Source organism: Calypte anna, chromosome 13, assembly GCF_003957555.1.
Source record: "Calypte anna isolate BGI_N300 chromosome 13, bCalAnn1_v1.p, whole genome shotgun sequence".
NCBI classification, from domain to species: Eukaryota; Metazoa; Chordata; class Aves; order Apodiformes; family Trochilidae; genus Calypte; species Calypte anna.
Window position 1 is genome coordinate 4,432,569 of NC_044259.1, and position 23,850 is coordinate 4,456,418.

Consider the following 23,850-nt stretch of genomic DNA (forward strand, 5'->3'; position numbering starts at 1 on the left):
CAAATTAAATAAAACACCATAATTCCCAAGATTCTTATAGCCCAGCAATAAAATGTAAAAACTTTGTAAAAGAAGCAGATGGGAAGATTAAAAACAAACAAACCACCAAACAAACAAACAAACAGAAAATCCTATACTCCTTCTGCTATTCCTTCTTATTCCTAATATCAAGCCTTAACATATTTCTCTGATTCTCATCTGACACTGGTTTAAAGTTGGGATAGATTTTTATTTGACACGTGTTTAAATTAATTAAAGCAGTAATGGCAGTGTACTTGAGAAGGTCTCATCCTTATTGTATTGTTGGTCCAATTAGCAGTTTTATTGCCTAGAGAGGTTACGAAGAGTAAGCACTAACATTTTTTTCCCAGAGCCTTAAGATATCCATTAGATATTACTGCTCGATAGCCCTGTGCAACCTGCTGAATTTTGATGATTCTTACCTTTCAGACGGCTTGGTTGACTGCCTAGACCCAGACTGCTGCCTCCAGTCTTCTTGTCAAAATAGCCTGCTGTGCCGGGGCTCACGAGATCCTCTCGACATCATACAACAGAGCCATTCTGGTTCACCAGCTGTGAAGTCATTCTATGATCGAATCAAGCTCTTAGTGGGGAAGGACAGCACTCATATCATCCCAGGAGAAAATCCCTTCAACAGCAGGTAGCAGCTATAAATATGAAGCTGTATCTGTGTAGTTTTGTCTGGGAAAATTTGTGCCAGAGATTTTATTTGTGTTTTAACATGAGGTGCTTCATTCAGATGCTTCACATGTTTGCCCCTCAGGCATCGTTCCCAGTGAGGGCCCTCTTTTTGTAGTTTATGATGTGGCTTCGGTTTTATAACATGGCATTTTATTAGTATTTTAACATATTGGCAGCACCTAGAGGAAGGTTCCTGCCACTGAAGAGGAGTGTAGCGGGAGGAGCCCTTCTTGCTCCTAGGGCCGATCCTGAGACCTCCGGGTTTAGCCCATTCCTGGACGATGTCCTAGGGCTGTTCCTGTGGCCTCGGGATCTACCCCTTCTTGCCTGCTCCTGGGGCTCCTCGAGCTGTGGGCTTCTCCATCCTCCCTGAAGAGTGAGAGCCCCCTCTGTGGGTGTCAGCTGCTCTCTTATTGGCCCCCTGCTCCTGCACATGCTCAGGAGGGAGGCCAGACACAGGTGAACCCACACCCACTCATCAATAACTCAGGGCACCTGGTCCTGTCTCACTACAGAGGAGCTTCTGAGGTTTATAATTTATGAAGGCTGCAATCTAGAACAAGTGAAAATGCAAACAAGTTTCCTGTCAGAAAGAGATGACACTTTGTTTAGTGCTGCAAATACAAGTTTTAACAATGGAATAACATTTCAAGTTATTTTAAAGGTACATTTTTTTAACATAGAGGGAGTTGTTATTTATTCTTCATATAAAAACTTGCACTTTCACTTGCATAATCTCACTAGGTTTTTGTTTCCTTTGAGATTTTTTTATGTTTGTCCTTCCTGTGATTACTAATTAAATATTTATAATGAATATAAAAGCCAGCACATTTGTTACTTGATGGCACTGTATGCTTACAAGATATGAGGTGTTCCTATTTATCATTTAAATGTGGATCCATGGAAAGAAGCTAAGAAATTGATGAATACGTTAATTATGTTCATATTGCCAAAGTTAAAACTGAAGAGTGAACTGCATTTGGTATAAGGCCCAAGAGATTGGACTGAAGGAAACTGATTTCTAGTCAGATTTTTGTTATAGGCATACTGGGTGGTGTGGAGCAAGTCACTAAATAATTGTGTGTTAAATGAGGATCATAATGTTTCTGCATACACCAGGCAGATTCCCATTGCATTCACCTCTACCATGCTCAAATTGCTCAAATATCTGACAAGCCCTGCTGATCACTACTCCATATAATACAGACTTTATTCTTTCTATAAAAATACTCTGCATACACACACAGACTTGTGCAGAAAAATGGAAGAAAATGGCTCTGTTGCTATCTAAACTTGTGCCTTTGCTATTTTCTCATCAGCTCAGTAAAAATAAAAAGAGGGAATTCTTTCCATTTTTTCTGCAATAATATGTGAAAAGGAAAACAAGAAGAGAGATGACTGGCTCATGAGGCTGTATAATTTGTCGAAAAATAAGTACAGGCTACAGCATAAATAAGCACATAGCCCACAGGCTGGCTGTTACATGCTGATCTATGTATGTTTCAGTCAGAAAAATTCCCTTGAGTGAAGAGGAGGAGGCAGTTTCCTGTTTTGCAGTGTGTGCTGACCAGTACTAGAGCTGTTCCCTCATTAAGCCACCCAGCACAAAAATGAGTACATTCCCTGTGTCAGTATTCCACTTTCATCTGAGAACATTTAGTTGTGTTACTAGTAAGACACAACAGTTCATTCCTAGATCCTGTAGTATTTTATAAAAGCAGGTGATTATCACCTGATTTTTGAGACGTGTCCAAATGTCTCAATGAGTATAGTGATATGCAGGCATTCTTGTGCCATCCAAGAAATACTACAATTTATATTGGAAATAAGCAAGCTGTTTATATATGGTTACATGATGAACGCTTCAGAGCAGCCTCAGCTGTGCACTTAGACTCTGAGGCTTCTTTGAAAAACATACATTTTAAATTTTAGATATTTTTTTTAATATGTTTTCTAGGGTTCCTGGTAGCAGAAGTCTTAGTTGTGTTTTATTCATCTGAAGCACGTCACATATTTTAACATATCTTTGCAAATGTCATACTAATGACATTTTAAAATTGGCCTTAGCCTCTAAGTTGTGAAGGTATTTTTGAGAATTCTACAGCTCAGATGTTATTTCTGGTATCAGTTTTGTATGTATCAAATGTATAGTGTCAAATTGAAAGTTATAAAACTAGGGGGGTTGACTTTTTAGAAGTGCCACAGGGTTAGATTCCATTTCACATATACTTAAGCTGCCATGGTCTGAAGAAGTAGCTACCATGAAAGATAATTGCCTCTTTTCTTCACTCAACCTCTTATTCCATTGGAAGAGAAGAAAAAAAGTGGGACAAAACAGCAGTTAGGATTTTCCTCCAGTACAGATGTAAGAAAAGGAATTTATTTCCTGCCCTGCTAAGGAAAATGCATTGATTGCAAAAGTATTTAGATCTCAGTGATCATTTCTGTGTAGAAACCAGGTGAAAGACAGTGATAAGGTGAAGAGAATCAGCTAAGTGTTTTCACATTAACTTCCTTTATAAGAAAAGGACTTCATGTATCAGCCTGATTTGTCAGTTATGCTTTTAAAAGATTAAAGAAAAAAAAAAAAAAAGAAAAAAAAGCTTGTCCTACGTATAACTATTAGTTAATATATTACTTCTTATAAATCCTGGTTTTAAGTACAAATTTTAATACCCATTGTTACATATAAATTAAAAAGATATGTTATTGGCCAAAATGTTCTCATTCAAATTATTTCCTGAAATAATGAAACTGATGGTAGAAAAACTTAAGTCATTATTAGTTTTCTTCTGCCTTATGATGATTTTTTTTCCCTAAATCTCTTTTCTGCACTGTTCCCCCTCATAAGGTTGCTTCCTACAACTGTGTGTTTGTAACATAATTCAAGCAAATTGAATAATTCTAAAACAATGCTCTCTGCCCAATATATTCCCTAAATATATTTTCTCAACAGGTATTGATGTCTATCAAATTCCATATTCTATTACAAATTGTTGATTTCAGAATTCAAAATTTGACCTGAAGGTTCAATTTGACCTTGAAAGTTCTAAAAGAAAAGGAGCAGGAATGGCTTGTTTTCAATAACTAGTTTCTTTTCTTAAGGAATGAAGAAAATATTACACCTTGTTTGGAAGAAAAATATGAGGAAGTAATTATTAAATAGCCAGTATAATACAGCACTTTGAACATTAATTGACTAATGAAGATAGATGTGCTCCGATAGTGGGACGATGCAAGCATTTTCCCAGTTTTCAGCACAACACAGGGCAGTTTAATTCCCTCATCCTACATCTCAGGCTAGGTCCAGAAATCCATGATGGGAGGATGCTGAGCCTGAATCCTGCTCAGGTCCAGTCCTGATACAGACTCACCTCAGACACATGCCTGTTAATTTTCTGGCTCTCTTTTGCTACAGGTGAGAGGTGGTGGCTCATGCTGGGAGCACTTAGGGCTGAAATAGAAATCTTTTCACCTAGTACTACAGCAAAATGCAATTTTGCAATTCCTGAGATAAGGGGTTGTGACAGGATTTAACTCTCTCTGTGTTTCCCTGGATTACCTTTTCCTTTTTTTGTATTTCCAGTGCAGAAATGGAAACTCTTTACAAGGAGCTTTTTTTCCATCTCCCTTTTAGCATGCAGCTTCCCTGACTTGTCTATCTGCTTCTCTGAGGGTAGAGGGAAGGTGGAAGGGAAAGGAACCAAGGGATCGGGCCTACTCTCCAGCTGCGAAGGGGCAAACTGGCCATGCTGGAGAGCAGCCAAGTAGGGAGAAGCAGGACTTGCTGCTTCAGTGCTGCTGCACTTTGCAGCAGCAAAGCACTCTCCACAGAAAAAACCAGCCTGACTGCACCTTTTACAGGAATAACCAGTCTTCATCTCCTCTAGGTTGGGCAAAGTTGCTTAACCTATTGGCAAAGAAAACTTGGTGTTTTGCCTGTGCCTAAAACTGGCCTTAAAACCAAACCCTTTCTCCTCATGACAAAGTCAGATGCAAGGGTTCTAAACTGGGACCAAATGCAGTGTACAATCATCAGTCACTCCCTAAAATGATGGAACATGAGCCTTCACTTGGAAGACTGGCTGTATAAAAGAGAGGTATGGCATTACACCATAACGTTTTGAAGTATATTAAGCATCCACAGACATGCTATTATAGGCAGGGAGGATTTTGAAAAGTGCCCAATCATTGCGTCAGTGGGACTTCAAGGTCACAGTCCCTGCTTGGCTGAATGTGAGGTAGCTTTCTACTCCACAAAGCATTGTGTGAGAAAGCCTTATTAGATAAGGAAGGCACCAACTCCTTTTCTGTATACACAGACCACGCTGAATAGATAAGCATATTCTTGATTTTGGTCTATAGAGAAAACTGGAGAGTATTGTGGTATCTTCCATCTTAAAAAAAAATAACAACTTTGGACTATATTAGAATTAGCATAAATGAGGCACAAGTTTTCAACTATTCTGTTTATAAACAACTTATCATTGCATTTTTAACTAATTTCAGTACCTTTAATTATCTTTCAGTCTCGTGTCTCTTATAAGAGGGCAAGTGGTAACTACAGATGGAACTCCTCTAGTTGGGGTCAATGTGTCATTTGTCAAGTATCCAAAGTATGGATACACCATCACTCGTCAGGATGGCACGTGAGTCTGCTTGCTTCATTGAATACCTTCATTGAATACCTATTGCTGATTAACAGATGGTGTGATTTGATGGAACCATGTGGTATTGTGAATTGCATTCCTCCCAGGGCAAAGAGCTATCAAGTAAACACAGAAGTAATTTTTCACATGGCATTTTGAATGCTAACTGCAAGTAAAAATGAAAAGGCTGAGTTCTGATAATACCGTGTGAGAAGGCAGACTCCTTTCAAATCAATTGCTCTGTATCTATGAAAACACTTGTGGACTACAGTAATATTCAGCTGAGACCAGAAATACTTGATTATAAAATGCAAGGCAAGCTAACATGGCTGGAGAGAAAAAATAAAATAAAATAAAATAAAATAAAATAAAATAAAATAAAATAAAATAAAATAAAATAAAATGAAAAAGAAAAGAGTAGAGTAACTATAGAATAGTATATTTTGTTAAAAGTTCCCTTCTGCTTCTTATTTCCTTTTGGAGATTTGCTATCTTTTGAGTTTCTTCAGGGTAGAATGTAATCAATAGATTCCATGTGATATATAATTATAAAATTTTCTGTTGTGAAAAAATTCCTTGTATCAGCTGATTTGAAGTGCACAAAAATTCAGATGAATAAAAATCAATGTGTCATGGTTTATCTAGTTTACTATCTGTGGTTCCTAAAACAGTAGCTCTGTGACACATGCACTGCAAACATTTGCCAGTTTGTCTTGATCTTAAATGCAACCAATTGAATTGAAATAATTAAGATGAGTAAACTGAACTATAATGAGTATTTAATTTCCTCATTTCCCAGAATATTATTCTGTTATAATACAACTATAATGTTGATTTCAGTGGTTTAATACTACAGTAAATGGTGAGCTGAACTGTATGGAGAGCAGAGAAGATGACTGATATAATTGAGTAATTTGACACATTGCAAGCATTTGCAATAAATAACTGATACCTGCTTCTTTTGTCAGAACAACCTAGAAGTATTTTACACATTTAGGGCAAATTTCAAAATGCTTGAGCAGCTCCCCATTACTACTGTGTTCATGTAGGGGGTTGTGAGTAAATAATCTCTGAAAAAGGATAGCTCAGTTGTCCTGGGGACAGGAATTCTTATTTGTAGAACACAAGCAGCAAAAACTTTCATTACTATTCTTTTAAGAGAGAACATTAAGAACACTTGTTCTTAATATTCTTTAAAGAAAGAGATACTTTTCTTCACCCACTTCAGTGTCCAGCTTGGTCTGAACTTGGCTTCTCTGCTGATTCTATATATAAAGGTGACCTGTAAGAATAAATGTGGCGCTTTTTTTGTTATGTTTTTTTTTAATTATTTCATGCAAATGTTATAATATATAGAAACAGGGTGTGTACGGGTGACTTCAAACCATTGCTTGTCTTGGCTGGATTTCAGTTGTTTAATGCCAAGGTTCAAATCCCATTAACTCATCATCATTTGAAGTTGATCTTTTGAAGCATAACACTTAAAATATACTTACTAATACAGGTACAACTATATAGCTATTTTATTAGCCAGGAATGCTATAACTGGAATTATTCAGTATTGTTGCTTCTAAAGTCCACATTTTTCTAGGTTTGACTTGGTTGCAAATGGTGGTGCATCCCTAACCTTGCACTTTGAGCGAGCCCCATTTATGAGTCAGGAAAGCACAGTATGGTTGCCATGGAACAGCTTCTATGCCATGGACACACTTGTGATGAAGACAGAAGAGAATTCCATTCCCAGCTGTGATCTAAGTGGCTTTGTTCGTCCTGATCCACTCATCATTTCGTCACCACTTTCAACTTTCTTCAGTGAGGCTCCTGGCCGGAATCCCATTGTACCAGAAACCCAGGTAAGAACAGTGTGAGTGAAAAAAAAAAAAAGAAATTAAGTGGTCACTTGCTAGTGCTGACCTGAGCACGTAGACAGTTATCATTTGTTCCCTGGAATTGCTTTAGGTAATGCCTCTGTAGAACTGCATTCATTCTGACAGATACCAGGTTTTATAACGAGGTCTGCAGAAGATATCTTAGGCTTGTGTCACCCAGACATGTTTATCTTTGGCTACCTTGCACTGTCTTGTTATCATATAATATATCAAGTATGTCTCTGTATTTCAGTTGACAGCATAGGTGTTTCAAGAGAGTTTTGCTTGGTGTCTGCTGCTAATTGCTAATTGCAGGCTGTTTTCTTTTATTTTTACATAGGGCAAAGGAAAATCCTACTGTTTCACTACTTTATTCACTTAGTCAAAGCTTTATACTAACAAGTAGCAAAAGCTGCAGATTCCCGTGACTATTTCGTATGTTCCCCCTTGCATGTAAATTGCTATAAAACTACTTGTACATGTGGGTCCAGAAATATCAGCTGAGCTGCTGAGCTGTACTGATTGGAGGATAACCATTCCCAGTAGCTGTAAGTTCATAAGAATATTTAAGGAGAGCATATTCTAAAAAATAATAAAGCACTAATGTAAAATGTTTGATCTTTTTCCTATTCAGGTTCTTCATGAAGAAATTGAGATCCCTGGCTCTAGTATAAAGCTCAGCTACCTGAGTTCCCGTACTGCTGGATACAAATCCTTACTAAAGATCGCCATGACTCAGTCCCTTGTGCCACTGAATTTAATCAAAGTTCATTTGATGGTTGCAGTAGAAGGGCATCTCTTTCAAAAATCATTTCAGGCATCTCCCAACTTGGCATATACATTTATCTGGGACAAAACGGATGCATATGGTCAGAAGGTTTATGGGTTATCAGATGCTGTCGGTAAGTCGATGCATACAAGCTCCAAAACTTCCCTAATGACACCTGTAATTCTTTGTAAGAAAACCACAAAGAGAAGCAAATACAGACTAAACAGTTATTGTCTTCCTGGTATGGTGTATCTTGTGATTTTTCTTGTATACAATAAAGACCACATTTGGAACATCTCAACTACCAACAACATGCCTGTGTTTCCTGAGTCCATTCTAACTGTTCATTTTTTTTCAGTTAAGAAATCAACCTCATGCTGGATTGGCTGGCATTCTTCAGTGCATTTTGATTTTCACGCTTTTCATTACTTATAGCCACTTGTGGTGTAGTACATTTGAAATTAAAATGGTAGCTTTCTAATGCTGTTCAGTCATGTAGCTATTTTTAGTTAACTTGGTTCTAGAGTGACTGGGAAAAAGAGTGATGATCATAATATTTTTAAGATTTCCTTTTCATATCAGAATCAGGAAAACTGTCATGTAACAGTGCTAAAATTGGGCATCACAGATGTGCCAATGTGGAAAGAAAAATTTGTTTTTAAAATCTTACTTCTATTATATTTTTCTTTCTTATATTATTGAATAAGTTATTGTTTTTCTCAGTAATGCTTACAGTCCATATGTGCTTAAAAACACACAAAATTTTGCTCCTTGGTATGTGGTATGTAAAAGGAATACACTAAATAAATGCTGTGAGCCTCTGAAAAAATAAGGGTTTGATCTTTTCCTGGTATCTGATAGAATATTATAATTTTAAAATTATATTTCTCACTCTCACCAAACCAGTCACGTCCCATCCCCAGATATTCAAAGAGAAGGGATCAAATCCCTGCATAGTACATGTGAATGAAGTTCCAAATTTGCATCTAATCAAATATCTGAATTTAATATTGTAGAATAAAAGAGAGGAATATAATCAATTCATCTTCTTAAGGAGGCTGAGGAACTGGAATGCTGAATGATTAGAATATGCTCTGGACATTTAATTCAGTGTTTGTTCAGCAAGTATATCACTTTTATTTTCAGTTTCCGTGGGTTTTGAATATGAGACTTGCCCCAGTCTCATTTTATGGGAGAAGAGGACAGCACTGCTGCAAGGATTTGAACTAGATCCATCAAATTTAGGAGGATGGTCTTTGGATAAACATCATGTACTTAATGTCAAGAGCGGTGAGTTAGTCAATAATTCCATATTTTTTCTGTGCTATATGGGGTTTTGTCACGGAACAGTTTTTATTTGCATTATATCTAGACTTGAAAAAAATGCAATTCCTCCACTCTTTTTGTTTGATCTTTAACTTAGTAATGTATGGGACATGTTCCAGTTATCAGAAAATTTTCACAGAATTACAACAGATTTTCACAGCATGTATTTCTAAAAATCAAAATCTTTATCCTTTATTGTTCATTTCTTCCCCTGCAGTGTCTTTCTTCCTTCTTTTTCTTATATTAACCACACTTATTCCTAGTTCCTTTTTGTTTGACCTTTTTCCCTCTAATCTGAGATGGGGCTTAAAAGGAGTATGAGTCTGTAATGAGATACTGAGTCTCTGTCTGTTTCTTTTGTAACTTGAATCACAGAATCAGCCAGGTTGGAAAGGACCTTCTGAGATCATCAAATCCAACCCTTAATCCATTACCACTGTGATTCCCAGACCATGGCACTGAGTGCCACATCCAGTCTTTTTTTAAATATCTCCAAGAATGGAGAATCCACTACTTCCCTGGGCAGCCCATTCCAGTGTCTGATCACCCTCTCTGTAAAGAATTTTTTCCTAATATCCAACCTAAGCCTCCCCTAGCAGAGCTTAAGTCCATGCCCTCTTGTCTGACTGAGAGCTGCCTGTGAGAAACCGACCCCCCCCTGGCTCCAGCCTCCTTTCAGGGAGTTGTAGAGAGTGATGAGGTCTCCCCTGAGCCTCCTCTTCTCCAGACTGAACACCCCCAGCTCCCTCAGCCCTTCCTCACAGGACTTGTGCTGGATCCCTTCACAGCCTCCTTGCTCTTCTCTGGACCTGCTCCAGCACCTCAATCTCCTTCCTGAACTGAGAGGCCCAGAACTGGACACAGGACTCAAGCTGTGGCCTCACCAGGGCTGAGCACAGGGGCAGAATCCCTTCCCTGGACCTGCTGGCCACGCTGTTCCTGAGCCAGCCCAGAATGCCATTGGCCTTCTTGGCCACCTGAGCACACTGCTGGCTCAGTTCAGCTTCTTGTCAATCCAGACTCTCAGGTTCCTTTCTGCCACTCTGTGCCCAGCCTGGAGCTCCCCATGGGGTTGTTGTGGCCAAAGTGCAGGACCCGGCACTTGGGCTGTTGAACCTCATCCTGTTGGAATCAGCCCAACTCTCCAGTCTGTCCAGGTCCCTCTGCAGAGCCCTCCTGCCCTCCAGCTGATCCACACTTCCCCCCAACTTGGTGTCATCTGCAAACTTGCTGATGACGGACTCAGTCCCCTCATCTAAATCATCAGTGAAGATATTAAACAGAACTGGGCCCAGCACTGATCCCTGGGGGACACCAATTGGATGCAGCACCGTTCAGCACCACTCTCTGGGGGCTTCTAGCAGCTCCTAATCCAGCAGAGAGTGCTCCTGGCTGAGCCCTGGGCTGACAGCTTTTCCAGGAGAATGCTATGGGAATGGTGTCAAAGGCTTTGCTGAAGTCCAGGCAGACTCCATCCACAGCCTTCCCCTCATCCACCAGGCAGGTCACCTGATAGTAAAAGGAGATCAGTTTGGTCAGACAGGATCTGCCCTTCCTAACCCTGTGCTGGCTGGTCTGATCCCCTGTCCCTCCTGTAGGTGCTGTGGGATTGTCCCCAGGATGATCTGCTCCATAACCCTGCCAGGCATTGAGGTCAGGCTGCCAGCCCTGGAGTTTCCTGGGTCCTCCTTCCAGCCCTTTTTGTGGATTGGTGTGACATTGGCCAACTTCCCATCATCTGGGATGTCCCCAGTGAGCCAGGACTGTTGGTAAATGATGGAGTGCATTCTGGTGAGCTCTTCCATGAGCTCCCTCATCACCCTGGGGTGGATCCCCTCTGGTCCCATAGACCTGTGGGATCCAAGTGGCTCAGCAGGTCACTTGGATCCCTCCTGGATTATGAGGGTGCTATTTAGCTTCTTATTTGTCTGCAATCCCTAGAAGCCAGCTGTCCTCAGGACAACCAGTCTTAGAGTTGAAAACTGAGTTAAAGAAAGTGTTAAATACCTCAGCCTTTTCCTCATCTTCGGTAACTGTGTTTCCCACCATGACCAACAAAGAATGGAGGTTTTCCCTGCCCCTCCTTTTGCCATTGATGGAGGAAGACTTTTTGTTACCGTGAATGGAAGTGGCAAGATTGAGTTCAAATCATGCCTTCATCTCTCTAATTTTCTTTCTATATGACCTAACTATATTCCTAAAGTCTTCCTGAGTAGCCAGCCCTTTTTTCCATAGTCTGTAAGCTCTCTTTTTAACCCAGATTTCCTTCATTATCTCCCTGTTCAGCCAGACTGCTCGTCTTCCCCTCTGGTTTGCCTTTCAGCACACAGGGACAGCTGCTCCTGTGCATTCCGGACTTGCTCCTTGAAGTACACCACCTAGACCCCTTTGTTTCCAAGGGCTGTTTCCCAGGGTACACTCTGAATCAATCTTCTGAAAAGGCCAAAATCGGCCCTCCAAAAGTCTAGCATAGAGGTTTTATTGTTGACCCTCCATGCATCCCAGAGTATTAAAAACATTATTATTTCATGTCCACTGTGCTCCAGATGGGCTCCGACCACTACATCTCCCACCAGCCCCTCTCTGTGAACAGAAGGTCACATTTTAAAGACATTTTAAAGAATTTTAAAGACAGAGAGGCAGAAAGGTAGATTACAAACAAAACATAACATAGGAAACTGGGATGAGAGGACCCAGAGACACAGATTAGGAATATGTGTTCTTTGTTGTTTGTCTTCTCACTTTGCAGTTAATAGCACAGTCTAAACCATTGTGCTGGGATGGTGAATTGTATGGCAGTGTTTTCTCTCATAATGAATACCAAAGGACCATGGGCCTGTGAGTGTGGGTGTGTTTTAGCAGACAATCTTCATTTCACCTTTATTTTTAATACTGCAAAGCTCTCCTACTCTTTTTGCACCAACGAAGAACCAAATGGTGGAGTTGTTTCAGCATACAGCCCTTGATAACAGCTGTTGAAAAGAAAACACCCAGAGTCCCTGCAATGAATGATGCTAATAACCACTTTTTTCCTTCTTTGTTATTAGGTATATTGCACAAAGGCAATGGAGAAAACCAGTTTCTAACTCAGCAGCCAGCTGTGATAACCAGCATCATGGGTAATGGGCGCCGAAGAAGCATATCCTGTCCTAGCTGCAATGGCCTGGCAGAAGGAAATAAACTTTTGGCCCCTGTAGCACTGGCAGTGGGTATTGATGGAAGTCTCTTTGTTGGAGATTTTAACTATATTCGGCGCATCTTCCCATCCAGGAACGTTACTAGTATACTGGAGCTGAGGTAAGGTGTTAATCTTAGTGCTTCATTTCTGTAGCCTGAGCTCAAATCAGCCTTTACCATTACTTTTTATAATTTTGTAAAACATTGTCACTTTCAACCTATTTAAATCCCAGTGGAGAAATGGGGCACAGAAATGCATAGTTCAAAGTATGTATTTTATCAGAGCAATGACTATAGAGAAGGACTAAAGAGTACAAAGCAATTTGTACAAAAACACCTTCTTCTGTCCTGTTGGTGACCATCTGATATAATCTCCTCCCAGTACTATACATTTTTTTTTTTTTTTTTTTAAAGCTACAGAACTGACTGCCATTAGGTACTGAGCCCCAGTGATGAGCAGAGGTATAATAGTCTTACAATGTTAGAAGAAAGATTTTCCTATCACTGGTTTTGAGAGCCACTTTCTGATTTCTTTCCCATACTCGTAAGCCTGTTCCTGTAGGTTGGCAAGTGCAGTAAAGATTGAAATACAGTCACTCTGCATCATCAGAACTCCCTAAGATTGTACATCATTCCTCCCATCCTGCACCACCCCACCCCCAATGTTCAGGTTTGGTCACTTAATAGGGAAAATGTGAGTGTAGAGTGTACCACTTCACCCATTTCTGTTCCATCTTTTTTTTTATTTTTTCCATACTTCTAGGAGACAAGAGCTATTATTTCAAGCTGTAACTGGACCTTATAGTTACAGCACTTTTGAGGATTCGCAGAAAAATGAGGAAAAGCATCTTGCATTGACTGCTGATACTTCTGCATGCCACTCAGGCAATAGGATTAGTACTCTTGTAAACCAGATATAGCTGCAAAGTACACTAAGTAAATTTAGGTCTTTAGCCTTTTTCTTTTTTTTAAAGGCTATATAAAGACAAATATCCAATTCCTCTGCTTCCACTGTACTTTAGGTTTTTAATTAGTGGGGAAAAGTGCAAAATGATTGGACTGTTAGAGAATAGGAGACCAAGCTCTATTTTACACCAGTCCTCCATTCATGTCATTCTGTTGATGTCACTGTTGTAATTTCTGATTTATATAAGACAAAAGAGATCTGATTCAGGCCAATTCTAATCTTAAATCATTCTGACACCTACCATATACACCATCAGTCTGCTTCATTGTATTATTAGGAAAAAAAATCCTAGATTATCCAGTGCTTTCTGCTAGCAGCTCAGTAGAAAACTCAGAATGTAGCTGGCGTGGATGTGTGACCTGCTATAAATAGTTATATCAATATAGACTATGACTTTCCAGTAAGAAGAATATGCTGGGGTTTTTTTTTTCTAATTTGTTCACTTCCGATCAGCTTTCTAGTATATAGGACTACAGCTTTATAGGTGAAGAGAAACATTTTCAGATTAGGATACTTAATATAAGGCATTTTCATGCACCTCACTTCCTAATACTAGCCTGTGACAGTTTCCTACCACACCTGGTATTTGAAAATTTTATTTCCATGTTTATAATGGTATTAGTCTGAGTACTTTGCATTCTCTCTCTGCAAGAGAGAACTTGGGCTTTTCAGCACATGGGATGGAGAACAGGAAAGGATATCAGTAAAGAAACAGGAGATGGACTTACTTATCTGCTTTTGCCCAGTTTCTCTGTTCTTTTATGAAATTGTTTTCCATAACCTAGTTGCTTTAGCTACTGTAATAACTATTAGCAATGAACAGTAAAGCTATTGTCTTTTGAGTGCTCTTGGACAGATGCACATCTTGACTGACAGATCAAGGACTTGCAGTGATGCCTTTTGGCACCTTGTATCTCTAAAGGGAATTAAACAAACATCATCTATAGCAGGAATTCTGATTCAGTGGTGATACTGAAATCTGTATGAGTTACATGGGCAAGAGCCATTTAAGTATGATCATGAGCAGAGACGAGATAGTATCAAGTTGTTTGAATAACATTGCAAATAGCATGTCCACAAGTATTGTAACCTAAGTACATGGCTTTATTTAGATTAGATTTCACAATTTTGATTTTATGTAAGCCAATATACATCTTGAGTAACTCAGAGTCTCCCAGTGTGCGTATGTGCTTTGCACTGTCCTTTCTGAAGGCTCCTGATCCTGACTAACAGGAATTTTGACTCAGGAGTGTCCCATACCACGCTTAACATTGGTACTGCAAGTCTGGGGCTGTGCATTACTGCTGCAGCTCAGGAGTCATGCACCTCCTTGTTTCATTCAGTGAATATTCCTGAGTGGAAATGACATAAGCACTGTGGAGAATGTATTACTTCTAGGAAAGCTAGAGACACTTTGACTTTGTGTCTAGACAGTAAACTAGGGATCAATTAATGTTATGTCTCTCCTATTGTGCAGTATCTTACTGCTCAATTAAAAGGTTCTTTTTACCCTAAGATTTGCTTTGATGGGCTTAAATAGATAGCAAGTAGCACCAAACTTGCTTTAAGCAATTGTTTCCAAGATTGGGGGAGAGGGAAATAGACTGCATAGTAGAAATTTGTTTAGAAATAGCCTGTTGGAAAACTATTTTTATTAAAGAGGCTGCATCCAACTGGTGGACAATATCCTAAGCCCAGTGCCTTCCTCCTTCCCAGTTCAGAAAGCCATGAGTTTTCCTCTCTCCTAAGCTACATATACTTTCATGTGAAAACTCTTCCAACGGTCCTGAAAGTTTCCTGTAAAATATAAGGGGGGAGGAGGGTGGGAACAAGGGTACCCTACTAGGGAATTAGCTTGCAAGTCTGTCACCTCTAGTTGCTCTTCATCCATAGACCACACAAAGGCTAGTGCTGAAAAGAGGTATCTTCTCCTGTGTCCTTTTGTAAAATAAAATAAATACTATGTTTGCTTTACCATCTATTCTTCAGCTAACTGTTTGTTCTTTTTTCTTCTGTTCCCTTTCTATAAAGAAATAAAGAGTTTAAACATAGGTAAGACACGAGCTCTTTCCCATATAATTTGATATAGTTTGTTTGCCTCATTGTGTTTGCTTTTTGTGTTGTGCTTCTTGTGTAATGTTATGTTATTCATGTACCATATATAGAAACACTTCTATGTGCTAATGGTGTGTTATGAATATGATAAGCTTCACCAATTGCTAAATGCAGTCAAAAAGCAACCAAGTAAGTTCTGACAGTAATTAGAGATTTCTAGTAGAATGCAAGTATAATGAACCCCGAGCTAATTTCTATAACAACACTTTTCCCTGCTGTCTGTAATTGATCTAAATGGGTCAGGTAAACTACAACAGCAGTTTTACAAATGCCAGAAAGATTCATAAAGCACTAATAATGCAATTAGGTCAAAAACTAATTTACCGGTCATTAATGATTTTCTGAACCCTCTTTCCTTTTCCATTATTTAGTTTCTTTTTTCTTTCATCAAATATATTTAACAGTCCATCAACATGTGGGGCTGGTTGTATGCAACCACTAGATCCAGTCCCTGTAAAATTCATGAGGGAGGCATAACTTCTCTGGACATTAGGAGAAAAGATTTTTCATTGTCTTACCTGAGCACTAGGCCTTGTGGATGGCAGCAGCATAGGAAGTACTTGTACCTTCTTCATTGCCAGACCTGGGACAGAGAGGATGTTCACCCTGGAGAGTATCAAGGGCAAGAAAAAAAAAGGTGTTGTAAATTATTCCATAGTGTCCTGTGCATCACCCTTTTAAAACCACTTCCCTTTCTGTAATGCGAAAGAGCTCTGGACTGAAGAGTATAATTTCCCCTTTACAGCATATCTTTTCGTAACTCCTCTAAATGTTCTTATCTAGATTAATTCATTCACATTTTACTAATGATTATTGGTGATGCTGGAGGCTTATGTGCAAGCATAAGCTTAATTAATTTTTCAGGTGTTTAGAGATTTGCTCTGAGCAGCTTCTCATTGTTGCACTGTTGAGAATTTGGCGCACATATGAGAAGAATAGAGAGGACAAGCTGATGCTGCCTGTCCTTGCTGTAAGGCACCATGGTCCCTCACAGAGAGTCAGGCTGCCTGTGGTGGCAACTGCTGCATTCATTGGGGAGGGCTAGAGGTGGAGAAGTTATTAGCTTACTATAATTTGGATAAAAGATTACAACAGCCTGGAGAAAAGTGAGGCAAAGGTCTTTAATTGCTCTGATGCCAGTTAGAGAAATATTTACTTCTCATTTATAAAATAAATCCCTATTTGAGTTTAAAATCTAGTAGTTTCTCAGGGGACCTGATGACTGCACACTGATTCTCACCAGTCACCTTCTGCTGAAATCCTTTATATATTTTACAGGGAGAGTTCTCCACTCTTAGTTCCCTTCCCGAGCTCAGGAAGAGCAGAAATGGTTTATTGTTCAGTGCAAGGGGAAAGGAGGGTAGAAGAAAAGAGCAGAATTTCAAAAACCATGACAAATGTTCCAGTGTTTGCATGGCTCACATACTTGAGAGATGCCTTTAAATAGAAAGAAATATTTTTTTGTGTGGCAGGGAGGACTTAGCTTTGTTTTGGAGGGATGAGGAGACTGGGATAAGTGTCTAGTGAAGAGGTACAGTCTGCTGCTGAAGATAAGGAGATGAACTTGGGGAATAAAGAGATTGCAGCCTAACTTCAAGCATGTCACTAGTCTCCCTGCATAACTTTGTCAACACCACTTAACCTCTCTGTGCCTCAGTTTCCTCCTCTGTAAAATGGGTAATACCCATCTTTTTAAAGTACTTTGAGATCCATGCATGAACTAAACCTGCAAAGTATTTTTTGTTTATTGTATTTTTTTCATCTCTAATATCTACACTCCTAGGCTTCAGCAGATGGTATTACCTCTGCCTACTGAATTTTGATCAAACCGTTCTTCTTCCAGCTTTCTACAGTTTTAGAACAAACTGTTATTGACCTAAATTCTTTGCATGTCAAAGACTGGCACAGAGGAAGATAACTGTAGAAAGTGATATTTTTGGCCCTCTGTATTCCTCCAGATCTGATCATGACCACATGAATACAGTGGTCTTTATGTTGCAAATAATCCATCTGCTGAAAGTGGCTTATAGTTTCAGCGAGTCTGATCAAGAAATGGCTTATGTCCATCATAACTTACCTCTGTGTATCCTCACTCTTGGAGAAGGGCACTTTTGCCACATGAGACTAGGAGTGTGGATATTTGGAGGCAACTATGTCTGGTTACTGGTAAGTAACCATTTTTTTTCTCTGGTCTTCATTTGTCTTCTCTGCTTTGAAACCATCATTGACCTTATTTATGCTCACCCATAGGCTCCAAAGGCTGGAAAATTCACATCATGCTTAAAATCCAACTAAAATGAGTTAAACTGGCCAGGAAAGACTTTGAAAATATTTCTGCACTGCAGTTCTGTGTGTGTGACTGTATATATATTGCAAAGATTGACATTTTTTGGTTTGCAGATGATTTGCTAAAGTAGTTCCAAAATGTGACAAGCTGTCAAAAAAATATATTTCAGAAGAAAAATTCTTTCCATATGAGCACCCATTCTAATCACAAACAGAGGACCAGTTTTCCAGTAACAGAAGGTTTGGAATTAAAGTCAGACACTTGGGGTCTCTGGTTTTAGTTAGATAGCCAACTTCATCTCCTGTAAATGAGATTCTTGATAAGAATGAATGAGAGAGCAAATTTGCTTTAGGAATAAATTTGTTATGCCTATGCCTCCTATTTATACAAGACTTCACAAATTTTGTGTTGTAATATAAGTATTTCAGAAGCTGGTTCTTTGATCTAACTCCTGTGAGTTCTGCTTTTAAACAAGTTTAAAAAAGGTAGCAGGAGGGGGAGCAACAGGTAGAAAGAGATAAACCAAAGAGAACTGACCTGGAGCAGAGCTGAAGGCTAAGGAGATCAAGAGAAAAGTCTGCTATGCAGCTTTGACTTACTGGGCTCTGCTGTGCAAGCTTTGGTGTAGCAGGATTAATGAGATTTAAAATTGTAGTCCCTCTGAAACACTAACCAGGCCTTAATCAAGTTAGGTCCTCAGATGAAAGTCCTTCAGATGCCACCTCTGTATAAAGGTGTTCGACGCTGTGTCGATCTCTGTGTCTGATGAGTACCTGAGCTCTGAAAGCCAGTGAAGTTTCTAGACTGCTCAGCTTTTTCTGTTTTATGCTTTCTTTTTCTCTAAAGCAACAATCCCGCTCATAAATACTATCTGGCCGTGGACCCTGTTTCAGGCTCCCTGTACATATCGGACACCAATAGCCGACGGATTTATAAAGTCAAGTCCCTCACTGGCTCCAAAGACCTGGCTGGGAACTCAGAAGTGGTAGCAGGGACCGGAGAGCAATGCCTGCCCTTTGACGAAGCCAGATGTGGGGATGGAGGGAAGGCAGTGGACGCAACACTAATGAGCCCACGAGGTAAATCAGGAAAAGAAGCTGAAGAAAATTACTGCATGAGGCTAGGCTGGATGTGGAAATAATTATCTGGCAATTAAATCACTCCTTGCTCAGCAATTTTTATTCTGGGTTTTAATTACAGTGGATTGGCAAGCGTTCATGCTTTGTTTAGTTAAAGAAAACTTTATTACCCCAACATTGCACACTGCAAAAAGAGAACAGAACACAAATTAGCAGGGTACCGCTCACTCCAAGCAGCAATCATGTAAACTGGGAAACAAATCACTGTGTGAGATAGTCTAGGGGGAGAAAAACTACCTGCTGTGGTTTTGTTCCAAGTTTTATTCTATGTGTCCTCTTGTTCTTCAGAGGCAGAGGAAAAATAAAAGGAATTTTGTTGTTTCCAGTTTCTAATTTTTAACAAAAACTTTTCAAGATTTATGTAGAGATCTGGGGATTTTTTTTCTTTTTAACAATTTTTTTTCCCACTGTTTCACTTTAACTATCAGGATGATTTAATCAGGTGTATTGCTAGATGTTTCAAACCTCTTTGCATTGTATTTCAATGGCTGATGATAACTAGATGATCTTAAAAGGGAATAAAAATGAAAGGTCCTGTTTATTCCTATAGGTAATAGTTTCAGTTAATACATACAGAGTATGTTAACAGGAGAATGCTGCTTGCCATGTGTTAAGATAAGCCTCTACAAAGAAGTTATGAAGATAAAGCTGTATCTTCTCTCACTGCCCAGTAGGATGAGCACTGCCAACAATTTGAAGACAAAATTTTTAGATCAACATTTTATTTTCAGCCCAGGAAACAGACAAGGCAGCATGCCAAATCAAACCAAGAAAGGCAAGTGAGAGAACACCTGCCCTCCTTCACAACAGGCAGCGACATCCTTCTGTTCCTCCAAGGCAGCACCCCTTCATCCTCTACCTTTCCTCTCCAAGGACTCCTAGTTTTACAGGCATTGAACCTTTCCTTTTTTTTCTAGGCTGGAAACCTCTGTCTTCATCTGGAAAACCAGATGTTCTTCCCCTACTCCTAACTGTGACAGGTCAAAGAATTAAAAAACATGCTGAAAGAATATAGTTGCCTCTTAAGTTTTTGAAACTTTTTAAAGCAGTTTTAAAAGATTGCTAAAAATTCTCCATTCTGAGTAGATCCTTCAGATGAAGAAAATACCACCTCAGATTTCTGAGTTTAAAATTTTGGTTTGTTTTTTTTTCAGGATTGGGTTTATGTAATGTATCATACAGGGTTTGACTTTTTGGCACGTTTTGGGGATTTCTGTGGTTTTCTTTTCTTTAAAGCCCCAAAAGATACAGCTGCTTGATGCTATTTATTCAGCAGAAATTCAGGTACTTGAAGGGTTCCAGGACCTGTGCTCAGATTGCAAGGAAGGAAAGAACAGGGGAAGTGAACAAACATCACCATTTTGTAAGCTTGTTAATAAGATGAAGCCTGCCTTGAAGCTCAGAGCCACACTGTGTCACTGATGCTTGGTTTCTGTATTTGCAGGAATTGCAGTGGATAAGTATGGACTCATGTATTTTGTTGATGCCACTATGATTAGAAAAGTGGATCAGAATGGGATTATATCAACCCTGCTGGGCTCCAATGACCTAACTGCTGTTCGACCACTCAGCTGTGATTCCAGCATGGATGTCACCCAGGTAGACTATTGCTGCATTTATTTTCTTCTCTGCCTTAGAAGAGATGGGCATCTATTTCAGGTGATTTCCTGGCCATTTAAGAAATACATTATGCAGCACAACATGATAGGATATTTTATTTATTACTGAAATGAGTGAATCATCCTTTTAATGTAGCTAACACAGGATATTTATGCAACTATAGAGAAATCAGGTTGAGATAAAGGGAGTTATTGTCTTAATTGCCTGTTTTTATGTAATTATTGTAAATCTTCCACAATGTAGTACTCCTTTCTTGCACAGAAACACAAATAGCTGAAGTTACCACTGCACGTAGCTTTAATATTTCAAAAAAACAAAGTCATTGTTTGAAATAGTTGCCACTCATGACTTGGTTTCATGATTTACGCTGATAAACCGCTCACTAATTTGCTGTTGTTACACGTGGAATTTTAAACACTGGAAGTGTACTTTTCAGTTACGAGTTTTACAGTAATAATTTGTGCAACTCATAGGTACGGCTGGAGTGGCCTACTGATCTCGCTGTCAATCCCATGGACAACTCACTTTATGTCCTAGAGAACAATGTTATTTTACGGATCACAGAAAATCATCAAGTTAGCATTATTGCTGGACGCCCCATGCACTGCCAGGTTCCTGGTATAGACTACTCTCTTAGCAAACTGGCTATTCATTCTGCACTTGAATCAGCCAGTGCCATTGCCATCTCACACACAGGAGTTCTTTACATCAGTGAGACAGATGAAAAAAAAATTAATCGGCTACGCCAGGTAACTACCAATGGAGAAATATGCCTTCTTGCAGGGGCAGCTTCAGACTGTGATTGCAAAAATGATGTCAACTGTAATTGCTATTCTGGGGATGATGGGTATGCCACTGATGCCATCTTAAATTCACCATCTTCCTTAGCTGTGGCCCCAGATGGTACCATCTACATAGCTGATCTTGGAAATATCCGCATTAGGGCTGTCAGTAAAAACAGGCCCATTCTTAATTCTTTTAACCAATATGAAGCTGCATCTCCAGGAGAACAGGAGCTGTATGTCTTCAATGCTGACGGGATTCACCAGTACACTCTCAGCCTTGTAACTGGGGAGTACTTGTACAATTTCACCTATAGCAGCGATAACGATGTCACAGAGGTGATGGACAACAGTGGCAACTCCTTGAAGGTCCGTCGGGATGCCAGTGGGATGCCCCGCCACTTACTGATGCCGGATAATCAGATTGTCACGCTGGCTGTTGGCACTAATGGTGGACTCAAGCTGGTCTCAACACAGACCCTGGAGCTCGGATTAATGACATATAACGGAAACAGTGGTCTCTTAGCAACGAAGAGTGATGAAACAGGATGGACAACATTTTATGAGTAAGAATGTTTTTTGGATATATTAAGCGTACATTTATTTTTCAAATGGTAGTGAATAGGCCCGAAACTGATCCTGCTGAAATTTGTTGTAAGTTTTTCACTTATGCTAAATAAGGCCAGTACATCTCAGGCTAGTAGGATACTGGAAATGATTGAGCGTCAGATTTGCCAGGTCCTTTGGGTGAGTAAGGAACCACCTGAATTCCTGCCCGCAGTCTGAGGCCAGTGAGGAAGCTCACCCCCCTCCAGCATGAAGGACTGTGAGCTACATTCAGAAACACATTTTTGATTTAACAATTGGGTCCTGGCTCTCAGTCATCAGGAAGGTTGTAGATAGCTCACATTCAGACAAGCTCCCTGCAATCTATGGCTCCTGTTGAGCTGCCTGTCTCTAGGAACCCTAACACCACAGTTTCTTTTGGAAGTCAAATTATGTATCTCTCTGTTCATATATTATTCGTGGTTTTTTAAAGGCTGAATAACTTCACTGGTTGTTCATTTTTGAGACAAATGAGGAAATGAGATCCCCAGCTCTCTGTCAGACCCCTTGTGTAACTTCCGTAATTTGTAGATAACCCAAAAGCACACTAGTGTCTGGGAGCTTACAGATTAAAAAGACAGAACTTCCTCTTTAAATGAAATTCATCAGAGAAGAAGTTCAAAATTATATTTAAAATCTAGAAAACATAGTGAGATTTTTTAGTAGTTACCCTACTAGTCTTATTGCCATGTATTGATAAAAGCAGTTTTAAATTGAAAATATATGTAACTTTTAAGTTTGGCAAGTCTGATGCCCTATATTTTGTTTGAAATAGTTAATTAATGATGACTAAATACTGTTTCTCAAAGTAGCAGATAGAGAGCATGAACAGGACTATATATTAATTTTGGATTTTAGGTTTATTTTTCAGGTTACAGACTAGTGATGAGACACACCTATTTTATTTAATTAATGAATTCACCTTGGCCACTTTAGTTTTATAGAAAACATAAGTAATGCCGGAATAAAAAGGACTGTACTCAATCTGCTCAAAATACATCTGAGTATTGCACCATCAGTGTTCAGTTCACTGTTTTGGTTCCGTAAAAAAGGAACGCAGTGCCCTCTCGTGGTCCACTTCAGATGTGGCCCTGGAAACAGCCACTGCGATTTTTTAGCTAGACTGTGCATAGAGATGTGGAGGATTTTTGTCCTTGGTATTTTGCAAAGAGTACTCCTTTATCACACATTAGTTACAAAACTAATTCAATTATGTGACCACTTGAAGGTATTACCTGCCGATTACAAGACAGTAAAAGCTCAGCGTACTACAAGACAGTGTTAAAATCTCACATTGTTGCTGAGATGTGAATGCCCTTCTAGGTATGGTGGTTTTGTTGGTTTTTTTCCTCAATAGCTACCTATCAGAATTCATTCATATCAGAATTCATATAAACTAGCTGTTTCTCAAGCTGCCAATAATTAATTATCAAAGCAATTTAAAATTTTAAAGCTCTACATGAAAATCAAGGAAACATTTAAAAAATGTCATTAGAAACAAGTTACAAAACTGGTGTAACTGGTGGCTGACAGTCACATGAAGTACTGTGTTAGCGTGATGTAGTAGAAAAATTGTACTGTGATTCGTCAGTAAATACAGAAGGTAGGTATTTGACATCTTACTGAGATGCATCTGAAAATATAATTTAATGTGTATGTAGTGCTGACATGTTGACAAGATTCTTCTCCAACATCAGGTAAGAACAGAAGTTCAACCCTTGCCTCAGGTCACTGGCAGTTAAGTACCATATTTCTATCTAAATAGTACAGCCAGCCTGAGTTACTGTCTTAGATGATTAGTACCTTTGATGAGGCAGTGAAAATAACTTACTTTCTCACAGGT

The 23,850-nt window shown here is 39.3% G+C and overlaps 1 protein-coding gene across 4 annotated transcripts in view; it reads left to right on the top strand.

The window, feature by feature from the left end:
- Positions 1-23,850, top strand: part of TENM2 (teneurin transmembrane protein 2) — a 426,310-nt gene that overhangs the window by 384,118 nt on the left and 18,342 nt on the right. For 3 of the 4 annotated variants that reach the window (XM_030458892.1, XM_030458893.1, XM_030458894.1), the window contains 10 exons: positions 451-661; positions 5,232-5,351; positions 6,943-7,204; positions 7,854-8,121; positions 9,135-9,278; positions 12,362-12,611; positions 15,490-15,510; positions 18,707-18,939; positions 20,444-20,598; positions 21,093-21,967. In XM_030458892.1, the coding sequence (XP_030314752.1) occupies positions 451-661; positions 5,232-5,351; positions 6,943-7,204; positions 7,854-8,121; positions 9,135-9,278; positions 12,362-12,611; positions 15,490-15,510; positions 18,707-18,939; positions 20,444-20,598; positions 21,093-21,967 (2,539 nt within the window). The remainder of the gene's footprint in view (positions 1-450; positions 662-5,231; positions 5,352-6,942; positions 7,205-7,853; positions 8,122-9,134; positions 9,279-12,361; positions 12,612-15,489; positions 15,511-18,706; positions 18,940-20,443; positions 20,599-21,092; positions 21,968-23,850) is intronic. The other variant, XM_030458896.1, reaches the window with a different exon arrangement.